General features: G+C 38.4%; 1 protein-coding gene across 3 annotated transcripts; it reads left to right on the top strand.

The window, feature by feature from the left end:
- The first annotated feature begins 1,003 nt into the window (after nucleotides 1-1,003).
- Nucleotides 1,004-19,323, top strand: LOC113663740 (NLR family CARD domain-containing protein 3-like). 3 transcript variants are annotated; one of them, XM_027179173.2, is made up of 9 exons: nucleotides 1,004-1,136; nucleotides 1,862-1,998; nucleotides 2,196-2,312; nucleotides 3,998-4,048; nucleotides 4,282-6,069; nucleotides 6,737-6,931; nucleotides 7,480-7,653; nucleotides 15,993-16,166; nucleotides 18,261-19,323. In XM_027179173.2, the coding sequence occupies exons 2-9, from the start codon at nucleotides 1,946-1,948 to the stop codon at nucleotides 18,436-18,438; spliced, it is 2,730 nt and encodes a 909-aa protein (XP_027034974.1). In that variant the 5' UTR covers nucleotides 1,004-1,136; nucleotides 1,862-1,945; the 3' UTR covers nucleotides 18,439-19,323. The 3 variants fall into 3 exon arrangements, 2 of the variants coding, with proteins under 2 accessions (XP_027034974.1, XP_047659836.1); XM_047803880.1 differs by lacking the exon at nucleotides 3,998-4,048; XR_007138575.1 differs by lacking the exons at nucleotides 1,004-1,136; nucleotides 2,196-2,312; nucleotides 3,998-4,048; ... (3 more) ...; nucleotides 15,993-16,166; nucleotides 18,261-19,323 and adding an exon at nucleotides 2,422-2,526 and having other exon boundaries at nucleotides 1,869-1,998.
- The last annotated feature ends 5,408 nt before the right edge of the window (nucleotides 19,324-24,731 follow it).

The following is a 24,731-nucleotide window of genomic DNA, read 5'->3' as shown; positions in this document are numbered from 1 at the left end:
TTACAGCCCATAGGTTTTGGAAGTTTTAAGTGTGTGTGTGTGTGTGTGTGTGTGTGTGTGTGTGTGTGTGTGTGTGTGTGTGTGTGTGTGTGTGTGTGTGTAAATGCTTCTGGGCAGTAAAGAGAAGGAAAAAAACAATGTCCACTCAAAAGTATTTATTTAGTGAATACATTGGTCCTGTAACAACTACAAGAGGATGAAGGGGAACATGAGGGGTGCCAAAACAAATAAATACAACAAAACCCAGCTAACTCATTTAATCAGCTAGGCTAATTATCTAACAATGGCCTCTGTATTTTCTTGCAATCTTAATTTTCTTTGTAATATCTCTGTATACATGTAATTAGAGATCTTAAGTGATTTAAGGTAAGATGAAAACAGATATAAGATATACACATTTCTTACACAGTGCATAGGAGCAGATTGCAGTAAAAAAAATAATTTATGAATGATTAAATAACTCATCAACAGTTACATTTCCAAAGTCGAGTGTAATAGAAGTAAAAGAAGAGATCTGTTACTGTACTTGTTTTGAATTATTGGTTAAAGTGTTTAGACACTGCGTTTTCCTCAAATCAAAATAAATCAAATTTCTGTAAATTATAAACCAGAAAAAGTAAGTGGAGTAATATTAAAGTCTGAATATTAGCCAAAATATTTAATAATATTTAACAGTATATATATTTAGGAAACAATTTAACAGAATAAAAGTTTAAAAAATCTGTAGTAGTTAAACTCACTAAATAATGAACTAGAGTGTAGAGTTTTAACCATTATTTTATGTATAAAATAAAAATGAATTAAAGGTTGATAACAGTTTAACTTTGAAGCCGGTTATTATGGTTTTATGGTACCCTTTTTGAGCTTACTGTACTAAAGCTATTAAAGAGAAAAATCTGAATATGTGAAACTTTACGAGTCAGCTCTCAACGTTCAGCCAAAGAGCCGATTCAAAGAGTCAACTCGTTACCAAACAACACATGACCTGTTGTGATCAGATACACGACTCCTCCTTCCTAAAGTGAAAGCATTTTCCTCTCAGCCTCAACTACATTTTGTGGAGCGATTGGAAAAGTTAAGAAAATAGGGCAGAAATGGAGGTATTAATGTCACACAACAAGGACCGTTGACTAAAGGTGAGTTAACTCTTTATTATAAATGACTTTATATAAGAAGAACACGGATATATTGTAAATAAAACCCGTGTAAATTCAGCTGTGTGTGAGGTAGAGTACAAGCTTACCTGTAAAACAGGTTTAACCAGGTTTGTATACAGTCCTTTCAGTCTCCTCTCTTCAGTTGTTCATAAACAAAACATACAGAATGTTTGTAGAAAATCACTACAGTATACTGACATAATGTGTTTACTATTATTATTATTATGACATTATGTGACATAGATTTCTTTACATTTGGAGTAGACGGTGGGCGGAGTCCACCTATTTGTGGATTCTTGTGCACGTCTTGACGTTAGAAATGTTTCAAATCCACAATTGTACAGAACGCGATTCACAAATAAATACAATTAAATATATATTTATAAGTATTGTTTTTATTTGCAAATAACATTTTATTTATTTGTGAATTTCATTTCTTTTTGTGAAATATGTAACACATATTTACAGTTTGCTTATTGTGCATTTGTTGATTTAAAACATATTTGTGAAACTCTTTATATTTATTTGTGGATCATAGTATATTTATTCAGAATAACAAAACAATTCTGACCCCATAAATAACCAACTCACTCACTGTGCTACATAAACAACGAATTTCTTTCAGTTAAATCAATGAGGGCATTTTTTAAGGATAAAGATATAAAAATTCATGTAATAATTTAATTTGTTTGTGTGTTTTCTAGGAGTGTGATCCATTCCATCAGAGGAGATCAGACTCTTCAGGACTCAGCTGTGTGTTTGTGTGTAAACTTTACTAATATATAAAGATGGAGACTCCTGATCTGGACACAGATAATGTTTCTACACCATCAAACAACTGGTAAACTACAACATCCTTGTGTTCTAGTCATTAAATATTCACATCTAAATTACTTAATAAGAACATATGAAAATAATAATTTAACCAAAGGATCTAATATTAAATCTAAGACACTACTTTGTTCATTGTAAGTAAAATTATAAGTCCTTATTATATATGAGTTTTTTTTATAAAGGACTGTGTATAATGTTGTACAGTAAACACAAGAGAAAGAGATCAGAATCACCAACACACAGCTGTATCTCCATGAAGAGTGATGGGTCTATGGATCATCCTCCTGAGTTTAAAGATGGAGACTCATCACTTCTACACAGGTAACGTCTCCTCACTGTTAATGTCGCAGTCACACTTAAGGGAAATATACTGTAAGTAAAATAAAGTGTGTATATAAATGACTAAAGGACTGTGTATAATGTTGTACAGTAAACTCCAGAGAAAGAGATCAGAATCACCAACACACAGCTGTATCTCCATTAAGAGTGACTGGTCTATGGAGCTTCCTCAGAACTTTAAAGATGGAGACTAGATAAACAGGATGACAAACTAAATACTAAAACACTGATTATGATCTAGAATGAAGCCTGAGTCTAAATTCAGTAATTAAATTCTTAATAATTAAGTCTATTTATTGGGAACTTATTAACTTTTTTTCTTGAAAAGCGAGCTTGTGGTATCTTTTTAAAATAAATGACACTTAGTTTGATGTGTTGTTTAATGCAGGGAGATTCATGTTTGTAAGTATACCTTAAATGTACAAATACACACAAGTATTTGGTCCACTGTATGTTTGGTCATTGCAGACTAGACCACCACTTAGCATCATTTATTCAGTAACATTATACCCAGCCATAAGAATCTTCTAGAGTTACACCAGAATTCAATCAGGAAATCTACATAGCCATTGTGTGATTTAAGACATGAACAGGGATGTTTAATACACTCAGTGTTACATTTTATTTGCACAGTCATTAGCTGCAGTTTTGATAGTTATATTTATATTATACTACAAAGTTTTAGTGATAATACAATACTTTTAGTTACACACTGATTTTAAAATTAATATCAACGATAAATTAAGGATATGTTTTTGTTTTAAACTCTAGGGAAAGAGATCATCATTGGTTGGTGTTGTGTTCATGAAGAGGTTTTGTGTTTATGGTGATTGTAAATACTGTACCAATATATGGACACAGGCAATGTCTATTTTTTTTTTTCTTAAATCATGTACTGGGCATTAAAGCACAGATTAATCCTTTAATCTGAGACTTAATTCTGAGACAGAGAAAAGCACTGAATGAAGTCATACAGAAAGATCATGAAAGTATCTGCAGATTGACAGAAATGTTAACATTTATTGCATTTGACAGACGCCCATATCCAGAGTGTCTAACATTTAGATCTCATTTTATACAACTCCCTGCCTTTGCTCAGGGGCCCTGCAGTGGCAGAGCTGGGATTCAAACTCACAACCTTCTGATCAATAGTCCAGGACCTAGACCACTAGGCTACAAATGTGTTTTTATTTTGATGTAACACATGTTGCTGCCTCAGTTTCTGTCTGTGTGGAATTTCACATGTTCTCTCCTTCTCCATGTAGGTTTCCTTCAGGTTCTCCAGTTTCCTCCCACCTCCCAAACACATAGCAGTAGGTTTAATTGCCCCTATGTGTGATGGACTGGTGTCACATTCAGGCTGTAGTGTTATACTGGTTACAGTTAGGGATTTTATACCTGTGAACCTTTCTGACATGTTTTCTTATAAACTTTATCTGTATTTGTATCTGTTTGGAACACATTACCTGTTCATTCAGAGTGATGGATTCAGTCACATCTCTAACAGACACACAGAAATAAACCTAGAATAACTAGAGTTAAAATAGGACCAGAGATTTTTCTGCAGTTCCATAATGTTCCATAGTCATGTGGTATTAAGTACTGAGAAAACTACCACTACTGTAGTGTGAACTGATGAAATGATCAACTACAATTTACATTCACAGTGTTCTACAGAGGACAAGAAACAGAACAGAAATGAAGATCACAGATACAGGGTAAGATCAAAACCAACATGACTGTGACACTGACACACTGATATTATAAACCTCTCTGCTGTTATTAACTACAGAGTGATTAGATTTTAGGAAACATACAGTAGATGAAAGTAAACACATAGTGAGGACATCATAAAGACCTATCTGTGGTGACCAGTCAGAAAATAGTGATCTTAAAGTCTAAGCATTGAAGTCCATGTCTCACCACATCTTCCTGCTTCTCCATATCACAGGTACGACCCAGAATCTGCTGCTGTAAATGAAATCCAGAAAAAGTTCAAATTAAATCTGATGAAGAAGTTTCAGTGTTTGAGTGGAGTGATAATAAACCTGGGAACCCAAACACTCCTGAATGAGATCTACACAGAGCTCTACATCACAGAGGGAGACAGTGGAGACGTCAATAATGAACATGAGGTGAGACAGATCGAGGCAGCATCCAGGAGAAGAACAACAGAGGAAACACCAATCAAATGCAATGACATCTTTAAGCCTTTATCTGAACAAGACAAACCCATCAGAACTGTGCTGACAAAGGGAGTCGCTGGCATCGGAAAAACCGTCTCTGTGCAGAAGTTCATTCTGGACTGGGCTGAAGGGAAAGTAAATCAGGACGTCCACCTCATATTTCCACTTCCTTTCAGAGAGCTGAACTTGATGAAGGACCAGAAACTGAGTCTGATGGAGCTCCTTCATGTCTTTTTTAAGGAAACAAAAGAAACAGAAATGTCCAGTTTGGAAAAGGTTCTGTTCATTTTTGACGGATTGGACGAGTGTCGTTTTCCTCTAGATTTCCAGAACACAGTGAGAGTGTGTGATGTAACTGAATCAGCATCAGTGCCTGTGCTGCTGATAAACCTGATCAAAGGGAATCTGCTTCCCTCTGCTCTCATCTGGATCACCTCCAGACCTGCAGCAGCTGATCAAATCCCCTCTGAGTGTGTGGATCGAGTCACAGAGGTACGAGGGTTCAATGACCCACAGAAGGAGGAGTACTTCAGGAAGAGGATCAGTGATCAGAGCCTGGCCAATAACATCATCACACACCTGAAGTCATTAAGAAGCCTCTACATCATGTGTCACATCCCAGTCTTCTGCTGGATTACAGCCACTGTTCTAGAGAGAATGTTGGGTGAAGCAGAGAGTGGAGAGATGCCCAAGACTCTGACTCAAATGTACACACACTTCCTCATCATTCAGACAAACAACATAAGAGAAAAATACTCAAAGAAGCAGGAGAGTGATGAAGAAATGCTTCTTAAACTGGGACAACTGGCTTTTCAGCAGCTGAAGAAAGGGAACCTGATCTTCTATGATGAAGACCTGAGAGAGTGTGGTATTGATGTGACAGAAGCAGCAGTGTACTCAGGTGTGTGTACTCAGATATTCAGAGAGGAGTTTGGGCTTCACCACAGTAAAGTGTACTGCTTTGTTCATCTGAGCATTCAGGAGCATCTCGCAGCTCTGTATGTGCACCTGACCTTCATGAAGGAGAAGAGAAATGTTCTTATTCAGAATCAGGTCTCTGAACAGACAACTTTACAAGAAAGTACAATCTCCCATGTACACAAGATTGCTGTAGATCAGGCTTTAGAAAGTCAGACTGGACATCTGAATCTTTTCCTTCGCTTTCTTCTGGGTCTCTCACTGGAGTCCAATCAGAAACTCTTGCATGCTTTAGTAACAAAAACAGGAAGTAGCTCACAGAGCATACAGGAAACAGTTCAGTGCATTAAGGAGAAGATCAGTAAATATCTTCCTACAGAAAAATCCATCAGTCTGTTCCACTGTCTGAATGAACTGGGTGATAATTCTCTAGTGGAGGAAATCCAAAACTACCTGAAATCTGGAAAACAAAGTGAACTTTCTTCTTCCCAGCTTTCTGCTCTGGTGTTTGTGTTACTGACATCAGCACAGGAGCTGGATGAGTTTGACCTGAGTAAATATACCAGTACAGATAAGATAACAGAAGATGTTGTTCTGAAGATGATGCCTGTGATTACAGCATCCAGTAAAGCAATGTAAGTAAATCTGAATATAACTGTTCTACTGTTACAGTGTTAGAGAGAGAGAAACAGAGCACACTTTGTCTAATATGAACTCTGGGATGTTTTGAACTGTATACAGATAATCAGGTACCTACAAATGTTTTTATTTATTCCATTTGCTAATCATCTAACCATTAGGCTACTTAGTATAATATTCAGAAATAAGTACAATTGTTAAAATGTTGCCGTTTTTAAGCTATTTCTTAACTATTGTATTTGTTTGTGTTGTTTCAACATTTGTAATCATAAAAAAAATGAAAGTTTAACATTTTATGAATTATTAAATAGAAAATGGACAGATTTCCCTGATTCTTAAAGTAAAATCCTTTTAAATATGTTATATTTATGAATTTTTATATATAGGAGAACTTGGCATAGTTAATTATTTAGACTGTTTTGAATTGCACATTGACATTTATAAACTATACTATGTGGCAACGGCACTATAGATACTAGCTAATTAGCTATAATTAACCACAACCCTTGGGATATTTACAGCATTATCAATAATTGTAGATTAGATGTTTAATGCAGTGTCCCTTTTAAACACATTGTCTAGCTGTTGTTTGAGCCTCTAGCATTAGTAAAATCAGAACTTGTTTGATCATTTGCAGAATCAATATTTTTTTATTTCCTTCAGAATCAAGTGTGATTCACTTAGAGTAAAAAGTTGGTCAGCTCTGGTCTCAGCGCTCAAATCAGAAACTTCCAAACTGAGAGAACTGCATCTGGCTGTTAAAACACTAAATCTGACTAGGAATAATCTAGGAGATTTAGGAATGAAGAGTCTCTCAGCTGGACTGGAGAATCCTCACTGTAAAGTGGAAATACTGAGGTAAGATCATCTCTCTGAGAGTCACAATAACTCACTAAAAGCAGAAGTTATATACAGTGTTGTTTTTCAGCTCATATTTTCCGTAATGAAAAAAAGTTTGATGCACATTAAATAGATTTGCTATTAAAATACTGTAGATTAGTCATCAATCTCTCCAGAATCACTTATGCTCTCAAGAAATGAATAAATTAGTAAAAGAGAAAAGCTCTAAAAACCTGACTTATCAATTATATTTAAGGTCAACAATACTTTTGCAGGTCACATACAACTGCTATCAAAAATGTAAAATAACAGAACAAAAGTGGTGACGCTATGGGGCATAGGCCCAACAATTAAATCCTAGTTCTCTTTCTGGAAAAATGTATAGTTGTTATATAATATGATAAAAGAAAACAACCACACACTATTCACAGCATTATAAGAATTGAATGGTGCTGATTTTGCAAAATAATCAATCTTCCCAGGGGGCCCTGTCCTTCAGTAGTATTCAACTTCTAGGAATGCCACTGACTACAACCAGTAAAGTGTGTCATTGTGTGTTTGTACAGGTTGCATAAGTGTGGTGTGTCAGATGAAGGCTGTGCTGATCTGACTTCAGCTTTGAAATCAAACCCCTCACACCTGAGAGAGTTGGATCTATCTGAGAATAATCTAGGAGACTCGGGAGTGAAGAGTCTGTCTGATTTATTGGAGAATCCTCACTGTAAACTGGAGACATTGATGTAAGATCATATCTCAGAATCACACAGCCTGCTTCTCAGTAATACACATTCTCTAATAACGATACAGAAGAAAAAAGTTTTAGGTTCATCATCAATGACCTGAGGAGGAAGCCCTTGAGGGCCTGATATCTTGAACCTGATATAGGCATGAACACACCAATTTCATTAGCTGAAGGGGTCAGGTGCCATCAGCAAGACCATAAATGGGCATTTATATTACATATAGGTATAGGGGTTTTTTTTATCTTAAAGACACTTTTATTTGTCAGTAGGAATTGTCTGTTTATTTTGTGGTCTGCCTTGTCTATTTTTTGGGTTTATTAAGTAATATGGCAATCAAATTATTTAAATGGTGTGCACAGCATGCCCATGCTTTTTAATGGAGGAAAACACACACAATCTTTACAAGCATTGCTTGTATTGGTCTGCTCAAACAATACTTGCCCACCTAAATCACCCAACATAGCAGGTTGTGCTCGTGCCCTCTATTCAAGTGGGTGCAGCATATCCTGCTCTGTGCATAAATTGAATTGCTCTCCCTGAGAGAATTTACAATGCAGCAAATGCAATGGATTTGTTTACCTCTGAGGAATCAATCCATTGTGCCATTTACTTGATCCTTAAACATCCAGCTCCTCCTGGACTGGATGCCATGATGCAGACAAAGCCGAGTCATTGTTTGCATGCCTGATGTTTATGGTCTCTCATTCTATGTTTATGGTACCAGAAGGAAAAAGCGTCACTGCAGACCAGGGGTCATTAGAGGTCAGTTATTATAGGCCACCTTTGGAACCTTAGACTCATCATTAGAAAAGTTTCTGACCCTAAAACTACTCTCTTACTAGCCTTAATCTCTCTCAAAGTGTAGAATATATTCTCCAGAAGGCAACAAGGCAATATCATTCATGCTTTCTTTCCTTTGCCTTGTTAATCTTTGAAACAAGAAAGGCTTAACCTTTTCTGGCCTGTATGGATGCCAGCACTAAGGCCAGGGACATAAGTCCAAACTGTTTTTTTACCTACATTGGTGGCCTTAACAAGGACAATCCTCTCACCATTTAGGAGTTTTCTTACTGGTTTATACATGCCATTGCCTGGTTCTACAAGGCCCACCAAATAGTTTCTCTTTGTTGTGAAAGTTTTGAGAAAATAGCACACTGGTAGGCAAAGGAAAGGAGTGAAAATTCAATTCAATTCAAGTTTATTTGTATAGCGCTTTTTACAATGGACATTGTCTCAAAACAGCTTTACAGAACATAAACATAGCACAGAAGGTAAACAAAAGGAATAGTATAAAGAATTATATATCTTGAATTTTTTATATTATAGTTCACAGTGTGTATGCATGTATGCATGTAGCAAGTCTGAGGTGACTCAGGCAGCAGTGGCAAGCAAAAACTCCCTTCGATTGGTAAAGGAAGAAATCTTGAGAGGAACCAGACTCAAAGGGGAACACATCCTCATATGGGTGACACTAGATGGTGTGATTGCAAATATACAGTCAAACTAATGTTTTATTTGTAAGGATCACATGGAGTTCACATCTTCTCTTAGTATGACAGAGTCCAACTGGAGCTGGTAGATCTGTAGATGGCTCAGGATTCTCAGAGTCGGCCTCATCTCAGTGGAGGTCCGACATCTTCATCGCACGGAAGACGATCGGAGCTGGTACAATGTCGATACCTCGGGATGGGGAGAAAGAGAGAAGCATTGTAGAGGGACTAACTGCTGTTCATAAAAATGTGCAAGTCTAATGTAATAGTGCACAATATTATGGGATGTATTATGTGTACGCCTGACTAAAGAGATGTGTTTTTAATCTACATTTAAACTGGGAAAGTGTGTCTGAGCACCGAACACTATCAGGAAGACTATTCCAGAGTTTGGGAGCTAAATAAGAAAACGCTCTACCACCTTTAGTAGACTTAGATATTCTGGGAACTAGCAGAAGTCCTGAGTTTTGTGATCACAGAGAGCGTGAATGGTTGTAACGTGTTAGAAGACTAGTTAGATACATGGGAGCTAAACCATTAAGAGCCTTGTACGTAAGTAGCAGCAGTTTGTAATCGATTCTAAACTTAACAGGTAGCCAGTGTAGAGATGATAACATTGGGGTTATATGGTCATACTTTCTTGTCCTGGTGAGAACTCTGGCAGCTGCATTTTGGACTAACTGTAGCCTATTTATTAAAGATGCAGGACAACCACCTAGTAACGCATTACAACAGTCCAGTCTAGAGGTCATGAATGCATGAACTAGCTTCTCGGCATCAGAGACAGACAGGATGTTTCTCAGCTTGGCAATATTTCTAAGGTGGAAGAAGGCTGTTTTTGTAGTGTGGGTGATATGATTTTCAAAACACAGGTTGCTGTCGAATGCAGCACTAAGGTCAAGTAAAACTAATAGTGACATACAGTCTTTGTCTGAAGCTAAGAACAGGTCATTTGTGACTTTCACAAGTGCAGTGTCTGTGCTATGATGGGGCCTGAAACCTGACTGAAACTCTTCAAGGATATTGTTCTCTTGTAAGAAGGAGCTCAGTTGAACAGACACAACCTTTTCAAGTATTTTATACATAAACGGAAGATGTGAAATAGGTCTGTAATTTGATAGTTCATTTGGATCTAAGTTAGATTTTTTGTTGAGTGGCCTAATAACTGCCAACTTGAAAGACTTGGGGACGTAACCTAAGGATATCGAGGAGTTAATAATATTAAGAAGAGGCTCGCCAGCTTTATGTAACACTTCTTTCAGTAATTTAGTTGGAATGGGGTCTAGTGAAGTTGTTGAATTAGCTGTTAGTTGTTGAATTAGCTGTAGTAATAAGTTTAACTCTTCCTGTCCTGTACTTGCAAAGCACTGTATTTGTGTGTCTAGAGCCTTAGGTGAGGTTGGGTCGCTAGTTGCTCTCATATGTTGAGCGTCACCTATTTTATTTGATACTTTCAATTTTATCAGTGAAGAATCTCATAAAATCCTCACTACTGAACTGTGGTGGAATAGTTTGTTCAGATTTCTGTTTTTTTGTTAGTCTAGCCACTGTGCTAAATAAAAACCTGGGATTGTTCTGGTTATTTTCTATGAGTTTGCTCAGGTGCTCAGCCCTGGCAGCTTTTAGAGCCTGTTTATAGCTGGACATACTGTCCTTATACGTGATTCTAAAAACCTCTAATTTAGTTTTTCTCCACTTACGCTCGAGGTTATGGGTTTCTCTCTTGAGGGTGTGAGTATGACTATTATACCACGGTGGAAGTGTTTTATCTCTAACCTTCTGTAATCGGATTGGGGCAACAGTGTCTAATGTGCTAGTGAATATAGCGTCTATGCTGTTAGTCATTACATCTAGGTCGTTTGTGTTTAAGGGTACAGTAAGAAGTCCAGACAGATCAGGCAGGTTATTTGTGAATCTGTCTTTAGTGGTCGGAATAATAGTTCTACCGAGTCGATAACGTGGTGAGGCACAGTTAGTCTGTTCTACAGGTAGTGTGTACATTACGAGGTAATGGTCTGTGATGTCATCACTTTGAGGAATGATATCTATATCAGTGACATCTATTCTGTGTGATATTATTAAATCTAGTGTATGATTACCACGGTGAGTTGCTCTAGTGATGTTTTGTTTAAGCCCAAGTGAGTTTAGTAAGTCCATAAATTTGAGTCCTAAAGCATCGTTTGTGTCATCAACATGAATGTTAAAATCTCTTACAATTAATGCTTTATCAAAGCTAACCGAAAGAAAGAAAGAAAATCTGTGAATTCTCTAAGAAAATCAGTGTAGGGCCCTGGGGGTCTGTACACGGTCACTAGAGCAAGAGACATCAGGGATTTCTTCGTGTGCATGTGCGAGAGTGCGATTTAGGACAAGCACTTCAAAATAATTTAATCTATACTGTGTTCTCTGGGTAACAGTGAGGAAATCACTAAAGATAGTGGCGACACCACCTCCACGACCAGTCTGACGAGGCTCGTGCTTATAGATATATCCTGATGGTGTAGACTCATTTAGACCGATGTAGTCATTTGGTTTAATCCGAGTTTTGGTAAGGCAGAGTGCAGTAAGGCTATTTTCTGAGATTATTTTATTTACAATAAGTGATTTGGGTGCAAGTGATCTAATGTTCAGAAGCCCAAACCTTAAGAACAGTTTTTGTTTGTTTCTTTGGCATTTTTCTGGTCTAATTACAGTAAGATTATTTCGAGAACTTCTCACGTAATTACTTTTTGATCTCACTGCTCGGGGAAGAGACACAGTTTCTATAGGGTGTGATATGTGTGCATTTGTGTCAATGTGTTGAGGTGAAGGATGGCTATTGAAATTTGAATTTAAAGCATAGTTTACCAGTCAGAAGGTGTGCAGCGCCCTGGAGATGTGGTCCAAGAGGATCTCCGCTCCAACTCTGCTGGGGTGCAGGCCGTCAGCATGGAACAGCCAAGGACGCTCCCAGAAAACATTCCAATTATTGATAAAGAGTAGATTCTGAGCTTGACACCATGACTGAAGCAATTCATTTAAAGCAAAAAGTCTACTAAAGCTTTCAATTTCTCGCTGGTACGTTGGAAGTGGTTAGGACACGATGATCCTCGCCGTGGGCGCTGTGCTGCGAACCATCTCCACCAGAGTGTTGAAGTCCCTCTTCAGGATCTCCGACTGCCTCAGGCTGGTGTCGTTCAAACCAGAATGAAGTACCACAGTTCCGGTGTTTCTGCTCAAGACCCTAGGTACCTGAGCAGCGACATCAAGAACACAGGCACCAGGTAAGCAGTGAGTGTGAGCCTTACCTTTAGTCACAGTAGCACGGACATGGCGGACGATGGAGTCTCCTATGATCAAAGTGTTGCAGTCCGTTTCGCAAAGGGGGGCGAAGCGGTTCCGGGAGGGGATCTAGAAGACCGGCAGTGGTGGAGGGGGAGAGGTCCTCGACTGGGGCCCGGCAGGTGTCCTCCGTTGCAGCACCCAGGATCCGCGGTGCCCTGGTGCCGGAGTGAACTGCACCTAACCAGGCCACTTCCTGGATGCGTTGGGTCTGGTTCACAGGTTTAAAAGGTTCACAATTTATTTGTGCTGCTTTACAACAGGACCCAGTGCTCCATGTGAAACACAAAAAAGGAAGGGCCCTGCTCATTTGTTACATTGCATTTTTTGTAAACACAATTCTTACACAGAAACTAAAAAAAATTGGAAATCACTGGTGACATTACTATGCCTGATCATCTCTGGATCAGGATAATCATACCATGGTCTGCCTAAGCTGATTTTGAACCTTGAGTCTTGCCATTTCGTCTCCAGCTCATTCCAATCCTCTAAAATTGTACCTGTTATTATTCTACCATTTTCCTGTTATTCTAATTGTTCTATAACAATTCCTAGTCACAAAAAACTTCTTTGTAAATTTCCCATCACAGGAAAATGAGCTATCTAGATATCAGGACCCACTTCATAAGCATAGCATCATGTAGTGCTGTAGCCAGGGGCATCCCTTTACATAATGTTTGCACTAGGGCTGTCTGGATTACACTTTGACTGACCCAGGGGTCTCAGGACTTGCAGGGTTTATCTGATCCCCTCTGCATCCTATAGCCATCAATACCAGATCACAAATCAGCTGTCCACAGCCAAGCAGAAGGGCCGAACAACGTCCACAGCCGAGCAGAAGGGCCAAGCAATGTCCATAGCCGAGCTGGAGGACACAGCTCCCGACACACAGCGGCCAGACTCACTTCTCGAAAACCAGAAAGGGATGAGGGCGGGAAAGATCCTCCGCCACGGAGAAAAAAAATAAACAAAAATATCAATAAGGCAAAAACACACGGGCCTGCAACACCCCCCGTGGACAGGAAGGGGTGGCAGCGTCCTCCACGGGAAAGCAGGAAGTGAAGTGATATCTCCCACCAGATCAGGTGCGGGGCGATGTCGCAGGGCACAAAAAAAAAACAAAGAAAAAATGGGCTGTGACAAGTGGAGCGGTGTCCCCCACCGGAACAAATGCAGAGTGATGTCAACCAAAAAAAACAAAAGTCCAGGGAAAAAAACAGTCCGAGGGAAAAAAAAATACTGCTCCCACAGTAAGCCGATCCAGGCTGATGCTATACTGCTGGGTCTTAAAGTGGCAGAATCCTTCTTTCAGCGATGCAGGGATAAAAACAGACCCAAATGCAGGATAGCATAAAATAAAATAAAAATTATTAAATAAAAAAAACACAAAACAGGAACAAAGGCACGAGCAAAGGATTACGCGCTCCCATTGGCAATGCAGTATGGCTAAATACACATGACAATTAACAACATAAGGAACAGGTGTGCAGAGGTAGGAGGAAAATACAAGGGTGGGGCAGACACATGAAGACAGAACATAAACAAACACACATGGCCAAAAGTCTCGGCTGGATCCTGACAGCTCCCTAAATGCCATCAGCATGTGGACTTTACAACGAGATTGGCAAACATGCTGGACCTTGTTTACACAAGCATCCCCAGGGCGTACCATGCGGAGCCCCGCCCCCACCTTGGCTAGTCAGATGCCCTACACCGGCTCTGAAGTAGGTGAAAACCTGTCCAGCAGGAGCCACCTCTGCTCTTCAGAATTGTTTTGAGTGCACTGACTGCAACATCTTCAGAGAGGCTGCAACCATTGGCAATTCCATCGGCAATTCCATCAACGTGGAGTACATGACCAGCAATCCCATGGAAGATAAGATAAGATTTCAAGGCAGGGTGCTCAGGGAATGTGCAGAACAGTTAGTGGATTTCTTTACTGACATCTTCAACATTTCCCTGATCAGCACTGTTGTTCCTACATGTCTTGAGAACCACTATAATCCCCCTGCCAAAAAAGTCTACAATGTTCTGTCTCAATAAATATGTTCCTGTTGCACTCACACCATTGTAATGACGTGCTTTGAGAGGCTTGTCATGAGGCTTGTCCACCTTAACTGGACCTGCTGCAGTTTGCGTATCATCCAAACTGATCCACAGCCCGGTGTAGAGTCAACAACCTGTCTCTGAATGTTGATAAAATTAAAGAGATGGTTGTTGACTTCATCCTGAAAGCTTTAAGAGCACAGAATGGCGGATTGACGGATCCTCTGTGGAGATTGTCAAGAGCACCAAATTTCTTCCCATTTACCTCTCTACTTCCTACGAAGGCTGATTAAAGCCCAACTCCCTTTGGCTTTATTTTTTTATTGGATCAATTGCAGAGGATGAACTACGTTCATAGGTAGACCTACCAGTAGTGAGTATGAGTAGTCCAGTCTCTACATAAAAAAATACTGAACAAGCCTATAAAAATATCTTAATTCTTCTGATGTTGTAAAGAAGAAACCAGCTAGCATTACATTAGCAACATATGAGGAATAGGAAAGTTGATTGTCCATGGTTACCCCCAAGGTTGTGAGTTCTGTAGAGATATTGCAAGATTATGACCTGGGGATGAATCTGCAAGAACCAGTAGTTCAGTTTTGCTGGACACATGGCAACCTAAATAACAGAACCTTACCCTTGTGGTACTTTTCCTTTAGGCAAAATGTTCTGCAGTTACATGTGACCAGAAGGAGATGTGTCCCCAAACACACCACCAGTTTTTCCACACTTTTTTCTCAAATGCACAAAAGGCTCAGCACCCTTCATCTTCGTCATTCTTCTGCAGTTAGTCGTCTTTAGTTAATATGACTTTAACATTATAAACCTGTATATCCTCAATTTTTATACAAACCCAACTTGTCGACACTTTAACACCCCATCAGTTTTATAATTCAGGAAAATTTTATTTAATGATAAGTCAGTAATCTGGTTTACAAAAGACATTAATATTAATTGTACCTCAAAAATAATGCTTTTGAATTTACATTTCCAGCATTTAGTATCTTTAGCATAAGTACCTTATCCAGAGCGACTTACATTATCTAATTTTTTTTTTTTTATAAAACTGAGCAATTAAGGGTTAAGGGCCTTTGGGCCCCAACAGTGATAGTTTAGTATACCAAGGACCGAATTAGCAACCTTCGGATTGGTAGCCCAACACCTTAAACACTAGGCTACCACACGCCCAACTTACATTACATAATTTTCTAATAGTATTGATTTTCCATCATTATTCAGGTTTTTCTTCCATAATTCTGCAATAATATCTCACACAACATAAGAAAAACTAAATGTAAGATTCATTATAAACATTTTTAATCACAATCACAATCTCAATGAGAATAAACAATGTTAAATTATGTTACATTCTCATGTCATTCCAAATAAATAAGTAATTTTACAAACACATCACCTTTAATGATAAAAACAACCAAGAAAAATATTCAATGAAGAGTGTGTCATTGTGTCTCTCTACAGGCTGTGTGATTGTGGTGTCTCCTATGAAGGCTGTGCTGCTCTATCTTCAGCTCTGAGATCTAACCCCTCACACCTGAGATACCTGGAGCTGTCATATAATAAAATAGGAGACTCAGGAGTGAAGAGTCTCTCTGCTGTACTGGAGAATCCTCACTGTAAAGTGGAGACACTGAGGTAAAATCATCTCTTTGAGAGTCACATGACCTGCTCCTCAACAAGACACATTCTATCATAGTGAGACAGAAGCAGAGGTTTTAGGTTCATCATTTAGGTTGTTGTTCTATTATGTCTTATCTAATGCTATAGTGTTAAATATTTGATTGATTTAATAAACACAGTCTCTGGCCTCTTTCTTTAAAGTTTAGCTGAGGATTGAAGAGAGGTAACTACCGGGAGCTAATCGGTGTGTTAATGAGTAGTATGTGATCGTGTATTAGACATCCTGTTTTTCACACTGAATTTTCTCAGGATATACTTGATAATGTTAGCTTGATAATGCCTAAAGAAAGCTTGCTTGTCTTTTCAAATTTCTGTATGTACAAGTTAGTGATTAGTGAAATCTTTTTGAAGTGATTTATTCACAGCAAAAATAAGTTTACATCAGCAATTTATGGAAAGTTTTTCACAATGAGTTCAATGTGAAGTTCTTTGGGCTGTGAAAGGTGGAGCACAGACACACAGGAGTAAACCTTCACAGTGCTAATAGCTAGAATGTATTTACAAAGTGAAGCAAAACTGCAAAATTTAAGGGAAAAATAAGTGGTACATAAGTGACACAAAATGAGCAATGCAATGAGAGATTACAGATAACATGGTTGTGGCAGAAGTGAGTTGGGCTTTTTTAAAATCTGCACGAATGCTAGTGGTGCAGGCACCCAGAGCACATCACAGAGAAAACCCAGTGAAGAAGGCGACTGGCAGAGTAAGTTGCAAGATTAATCAAAGTGGGGAGTGTCATTTCAGCACGTCAAGGGGAAACTGCATAAAACAGTCTAAAAAGACTACTGTTACTTTCAGAGTGTGCAATTCACCTTCTCCACTGGGCTGTGCCTCATCCAGCATGCTCCTCTTCTCCCCGAGGGTAAGCAAGATGTGCGTTGGTGCAAATTTGTTGTCTGCTCATGCCACCTCTGGCCTCTTCCTCACTTGTTGTTGGCTTCCAGGCCGGGGCTGAAATGCCACTGTCTTTTAAGCCACTGGCAGTAGTACGGTACAGTATTTTTTCTGTGTTTGAAGGTGGCAGTCAGTCCCAGTCCTTGGTCAGCCCAAGGTGGCACTTCTATCAGCCCAACCTTCTGCAGACTTTCCAACAACCTGGCTTTCTCTAGGGGAGGGATAACTATTGAAGTCCTATTCCTGGTTCAGTTTCCAAAATCATTGCATAGCTGGAGGCTTCTGTCCAGCTTGGGGGTGATGATAGATATTGTAACTGCTATTGTTTGTTATTTATTTTATTTACTAATTATCATCATCATCATTATTATTATTATTAATAATAATAATAATAATAATTCTGTGAAGCACTTAGGTTGCTACAGACAGACAGACAGGTAGGTCCAGAGGCTGATGCTGTCACAGAGCATTTTGACCACTTTCTCCTCAGTAGCTTTCTGTGGGGCCTCTGGGAGCTGGTAGAGTCACTGCTTGACCACCACACACCGAGGGGATCTGATGAAAGAAAAATGTCTGCATACTTGTCCACTAACTTTAAGTTCTGGTTCTGGGGAGGGACAGGCTCAGGACTACATACAGTAGAGGGCCCTTCCTGGTACCTGGTTCAGTAGCCCTGAATGGGCCCTCTGTCTCGCACCCCTTCTGATCTCCAATGTTGCAAGGATGTGTTTCAGGGCTTCTAGCATCCCATAGGGATCGATTGTTCCTTTTAGCCCAACAGCCTTCCACTCTTCGGGTTGGCACAGACATTCAGTTCAGCAATCAAACTTTCCATAAGAATTTGTCAGGTGATTTGCCAGAGCAGGTCAGGATTTCACATTTCATGTAGTTGTCCCATGGGATGGGGCTTAAATGCCACCATCTTTGCAGCCTGTCAATGTTTTTTTCCCATCTGTAAAAGTGGTGGGTAAAAAATAACATCCTTATATTAATGTTTGTTACATTATATGATTTTAAAAACAAGCAAATGAGCAAGCAAATAAATAAAACAGGAACTTTTTTAAAATTCTTGAGGGAGCTGTGATCCAGTAATCATTAAACTCTAGAAACACCCTGTCTACAAATAGTGAATTGTGCTAATGTGTCTCTCTGCAGGTTGCAGTGCTGTGGTGTCTCAGATGAAGGCTGTGCTGCTCTGATTTCGGTTCTGAGATCAAACCCCTCACACCTCAGTCACCTGGATCTGTCCTATAATGATCTGATGGTCACAGGAAAGAAGCTGCTCTCTGCTCTTAAGGACGATGAAAATTATAGACTACAGACACTGAAATGAATAAGGACCTCATAATAAATGTCCAACCTCACTATTATTAGTTTGTACAGAGATGAATACATGCAAGTATATGTACCAAAGTTTGTGGTGATACATTCACACATTTTTCTCTTATGCTCAAATGAATATCTGTGTGTATGATGAAGACTTTGGTATTCCTGCATTGGCTTATTCGGTTAATATAGAACAGGGTTATATAAACAAATCAATTATTTAGTTCTAACACATTAAAAAAACTCAAACATGAGAAGTGCATGTTCATAGTGCACAGTGAATCAGACTACAAACAATTCTACACTGAGACTATAATGACCTCTGATCCCTGGATAAAATTTTTGGGACATTAGGCACATAAAAACCTGAGGATTTTTCGGAAAAGCAGTTGAAATACCAAATAAGCTTGAGCTGAATGCAGTCAGAATATGAGAAAAATAAATAAACAGGAACAAGACATTTGGTGGAATTTGCACAGAATAGTATTAGAATCTGAGGAGTTTATCTGAGGAGTTCATCTAACAAAGCCCTTAGGAGACTCACTGCAAATCACATACATCACTTTATCCTTTGCTTAAATAATGGATCAGTGCTGTTATACTAAATACAAGCACACTTGGAATGCCAAATGTCCCATTCTAATAGTCTTTTTGGGTGACATCACTCCGCTTTTGTTCTCTGCATTTGTTCCGGTGAGGGACTGCCTCACTTCCTGCCTGTGGAGGATGTCACAGCCCGGTTTTGCTTTGGTGCCCTGCGACATCGCCCTGCACCTGATTCGGCGCCTCACTTCCTGCCTGGGGAGAATGTCTAGTTTTGCTTTGATTGCTTTGAGCCATGAAGGCTTGGATTTTGTTTTCCCTTAATAATAAAAATACCTTCATTTAAAAACTGCATGTTGCATTTACTTGTGTTATCTTTAACTAATATTTAAATTTGTTTGATGATCTAAAATATTAAAGTGTGAGAAACAAGCAAAAAAAAATCAGGATTTCACATCACTAAATACAGTTTTGATGGTTTATGTGATTTTGTGTCCATGTACTTTAATCTTTTTTTAGTATTGTAATTTAATATTATTACAAATGTATAGTATAAATTCATCATCCACTTAGGACACTCAAATACTTGCAAATTCATGCCATTATCTAGCCAGTCATGTGGCAGCAGAACAATGCTAAAATCATGCAGGATACAGATCATACAACCGAATCAAGTGCAAGTATTTTGAAATTGCAAAATTGCTGATCTAATGGGATTTTCACACACAACACTCTCTAGAGTTTATATACTGTAGATAGATTTTAACTCATGCTCTGCACAGTTGTTTTTCGTTTGTGTAATTTTGAGTGCAGTTCCGTTCTTTAGCATGATAGTCAAAGATGTTTCTAAGTATATAAGACTTCTAAGAATTGTCACTGTAGCACATTTCATTGCTCTTCCATTGCGCAAGACAAATTGATGCACACTTCCTCAGTGTGCATCGGTTAGACAGCATAAAGGTGTTTCATGGGAGTTTAGCAATGGACTTTAAAGTGAAACATTTAAAAATGTTTAATTAAAAAAAATCACAAATCAGTCAAAGAGTCCAAAGGTCCATTTTCCAGTAACAATGAATATCGATTACAAAGTGCAGCTCTGGAGAAAAGAGACCATTCCAAATTATTCTGAAATAAGCAACTCTATTGTGACGTTCCATTCCAGTGGCTGTTGAACACTAGCACAGACACACCTCATTAGGTGTTCAGCTGAACCAAATCTTTTTTTTATATAGGAAAAGTATAAAAAACAAATTGCTGTTGTCATCACTATCATTTTCCAATAGAATCAACTAGATAGCAAAAACAGTGCTAGTAGTACCTCATAAGTAACTGAAGTAAAAAAAAATTACTACTGACCATGCGAAAAGAGTTGAAAAGAAGTTTTGAGTGAGGAAAAGAAGGGTTCAGTTATGGCTTTACTATGAAACAGATACAGTCATCATCAGTTTGCTTCCATACTTAAAATTTCAGAGACAGTGGTTTTCTAAGAACAAGGTCAAGCTGCAGCCATTGGGGACAACATAGCTATAGACTATCAGAAGGCAAAAATGACTCTCCACTGAACGGAATGACCACCACTCATCAGGTGTAGGATAACTGGTTCCTCTCAAGGATTCTTCCTCATATATTCTTAGGGAGTTTTTTCTCTTTTTATGTCTTACCATATTTATATTTTAACCCACTTAGCAAAACTAAACATTCAACACATTGTAAACATTGTCTACTGAGAACGTTTGTTAAGCCTCGACTTTCTTACAAGTCAAGACGAACAGCAGGTTTGCTTACCCTGCCTGACCTAATGACAAAGGTTTTTGTTTCCACATTTTCAACAGGTAATTCTGAGTCTATACGTTGAGGCACTTTATGTGTGTACTGTTCTGAACTTGTCATTGTTTTAGTATTTTCTGTAACTTCTTCAGTCAATAACTGAATATGCCTGCGGTTTCTCTTTTTTCCCCCTCTTTCTCATTAAAGACCACATAAGATCTCTGCTATCACTGTTGCAGGTCCTTTCCATTTAGATTCATCATCCAACTTTAACATCACGTAATCCCTAGCTTTCAAGTCTTTCACACCGTGTCGCCTGTTAAAATAGCATGCTTGTTTTTTGTTTGCTGTTTTTGTCATTCACTTTTACCTTTGTTTTGTTTGGCCACTTTGGTTTGAGGTTTTTCTATAGGGTAGGTAGAGTTGTGCAAATTTTTCTTCTAATTAGCAATTCCACTGGGCTTACACCTGTAGATGTGGCAGCTCGAAAAGTCATTAGTGCTAACAGCAGGTGATCCTGCTTCAGTATGCGTTTGGGCTTGAGGTAAATTGCTGGATGTCATACAAACCACAAAAGTTTCTCCAAACTTCACTGGTAAACTGTGGTCCATTGTCACTAACAATTTGTTCGGGTATGACAAAACGCGCGAACAGAGCTTTAGGTTTCTGTACAATGTGCTCTGATGTTGTGGTATGTAACAGAAGGATTTCTAAGTAATGTGAATAATAGTCAGACACCACCAGGTATTGTTTTCTTTGATGCATACACAAGTCTATGGCTATTCGCTGCCATGGCCTTTCTGGCAGTGGAGTAGGCAGTAGTGGTTCTTTGTGTTGTGTAAGTTAATTCTCACTGCGAAATTTGCATGTTTCTATCCTTTTCCTGAGATCTTCAAAAATCCCAGGCCCAGGTCTCTTTGGCCCTTGCCCTGCACTTCGACAGTTCTTGGTGTCCCTTGTGAATTCTGTTAAGGACTTCATGTCCCATTATTTTAGAAATGACTATGCGATTCCCGAGCACTAACAGTCCATCAACACTGATAAGAAGTCCTTCCATTTGTAAAAACATTGTATGTCGGATGATTTGCAATAATTTATTTATTTATTCATTTATTCATTATTTTGTATGTGTGATATATTCAGAAGACATCGGTACAACATCTAACTACGTTGACTACGGTGGTTCAAATGTTTTGTGTAAGGCCGTTAGCATTCTCTTTTCAAGTAAGTCACATCGTGAAAATATGAATGTTGTAAATATTTCATTAACCTTATATGATTAGCAATAATATTATTTATTTATTTATTCAATCATTCATTATTTTTGTATGTGTGACATATTCAGAAGACGTCGGTACAACATCTAACTACGTTGACTATGGTGGTTCAAATGTTTTGTGTAAGCCCGTTAGCATTCTCTTCTCAAAACATCCCTTAAGAGTGTAAAACAATTCTCCTCACATTTTCTGTAATATGTATTGTATTTAGATGCGGGTGCTAACATAGTAGCCGGTGGCATCTTTGAAGGAGAAGAAAATATCAACATTCGAAATGTCGGTGTTAACATAGCTGGAGACGTCTTTGAAGGGCAAGAAAATATCAACATTGGAGAAGATCTACAGGTTGTTTTTTGTTTGTTTTTTCAGCTAAGGGATAGAATAACTGAAAACTTTGAGCATGTCTGCAACGTACTTCAAAACACATCAGACAGTGAGTATGTTCATTCCTTGTATAATACTGAGGAATCCTTGAATCAGTGTTTTATGTTGATTAAAGAATTGCTAAGACATTGTTACATTAGAAATGGCTCAGAAGCTTTCGAGTAATTCTCCCTCTTCAGAAGCTAAAAAAATTAGAAATGAAAATGATCCTACTTCGCCACATGATTTCTGCTTTGGTGAAACCTTGACTTTTTCAAGTAGTCTGTTGCAGCGTGTCTGTTGCAGACTCGTTCACATCTCTGAACCCTTATTTAACCGATGCAATCAATGCGTTGAACGATAGTTTAAGTCCGGCACACATACATGGTAATCAGAGTTCTGTTCCTGGTACTGAACACATCGTAACCTCACAGGTGGTGAATGAGTTGAACGAGAGTTTAAGACCAACACACACACGGCTGCCTCATCATGATGTATTCTTAGAACTAAACCAAAGTCTGTTAACATTGCAGAATAGCCTAAATGATCAAGATCAACCTGTACATTTGAATCCGACATTAATAGAAGCGGTTAATCATCTGAACGATAGTTTTAACTTATCTAACGATCAAAGTATCATTAACGCAACACCTCTGGTACCCTGTCAACATCAAAGACCTGCATCTCAACAAGATTTGCTTCATGGTCTTAATCAAAGCCTTATTTCTCTAAATGACAATATCATTAACTTAATCAACCAACCTGTTAATGTTCTCAAAACCCCGAATTTGATCATGAGTAAATCCCTGAAATGGTAAAGGATACATCAGTAAACACAACGCTGCCTAATGGTGAAAATGACCCATTAGATTACTTTGACAACACAACGCCACCTAATGGTGACAACACAACGCCACCTAATGGTGAAAATGACCCCTTAGATTACTTTGACAACACAACGCCACCTAATGGTGAAAATGACCCCTTAGATTACTTTGACAATATAAAGTCACCTAATGGTGAAAACATTCAAATAGGCCATGGTGTAGATCCTACTGTAATATTAGGATAATTAATCGTGACAGCTTCAATAACACAGAGATCATAAGAAGAGTGAACTTTTCTTCTACTGCTAATGTTAACAGTTTTGCTGAATTTTATAAATATGTTTTAGAGATTTTAAACAACGTGGTAGAAGTTGCAAATGAAATTATTTCACCTAAGGATTATGTCACCGTTGAAATTAAAGGTGTTACACACACAATGTGTCATCTCGCATTCAACTAGTCAATGGAGCTATCGATTTACAGTCTTTTTTGACCATGCTTGAAAATACCGTTCAAAGTAATCATGACATATTTACGGATAATTCCCTTGAACTAGTAGTACAGATAGTTCGACCACCTCATGGCGGTACAGGTTGTATACGGAAAATTGCAACACTATTCAGTTCGGAAACTGTACAGAAGAAGATGCTACACGTATATTTTTTTACAATAATGACAACATGTGCTTTGCATTATGTGTTACACAGCTTTTAAATCGTGATAAAAGCAATTTTCAAAATGAAAAAATTGCTAAACAAGTCCAATACGATGTAGGTTTAACTGAAAACACACCCGTCACCTTTGCCGATGTGTGTAAATTTGAGGCACATTTACAGTGTAAAATTGTAATTGTGTACAAAACTAGCGATGAAGCAGGATTCTTTCTTTCAAACGCTGTACTTGTTTTTGCATGACAACCACTATTAAGGAGTTAATCACTGGATTTTTGGGATGTAGTTACGTCTGTCATTTATGTCACTCAGGGTTTAAGGATATGCGGAACCATCGTTGTGTATATACAGTTAAACGCTTGTTGTGATGTAGACTGCTACAAACACCCTCGAAACATAACAAAATGCCCGGATTGTATGAGGTCGTGTAGATCAAAATATTGTTTCGATAGTCCCAAAGCGTTGTGCCAGTCAGAAGCAGGTGAATATTCTCAGTGCAAAACAGGTTTCTACTGCAGTAAGTGTAATAGGGTGCACCACAACCCATTTGGCCTTAAACGTCACGTGTGCCCTGAGAGATTGTGTAAATTCTGTGGTGAAAAACTTGATACAGATTGTGAACACAGGTGTTTTATATGGCCGTTAAAAAGGGAAAAGTCTAATAAGAGATACATCTTTTATGATTTTGAAACTAAACAGGAAACAGGCACTCATACAGCTAATTTCCTATGCTGTATTAATTAGACAGACATGGGTGTTTTCAGGTGACACGTCCATCACTGCGTTTTTTTTAGGCATTTTCACCGTGTGAGATTCAGAGGTTATACCTTTATCGTGCATAATACTAGAAGG

The sequence above is a fragment of the Tachysurus fulvidraco genome, chromosome 19, assembly GCF_022655615.1.
Source record: "Tachysurus fulvidraco isolate hzauxx_2018 chromosome 19, HZAU_PFXX_2.0, whole genome shotgun sequence".
Classification (NCBI taxonomy): domain Eukaryota; kingdom Metazoa; phylum Chordata; class Actinopteri; order Siluriformes; family Bagridae; genus Tachysurus; species Tachysurus fulvidraco.
This window is presented reverse-complemented; position numbering and strand designations above follow the sequence as displayed.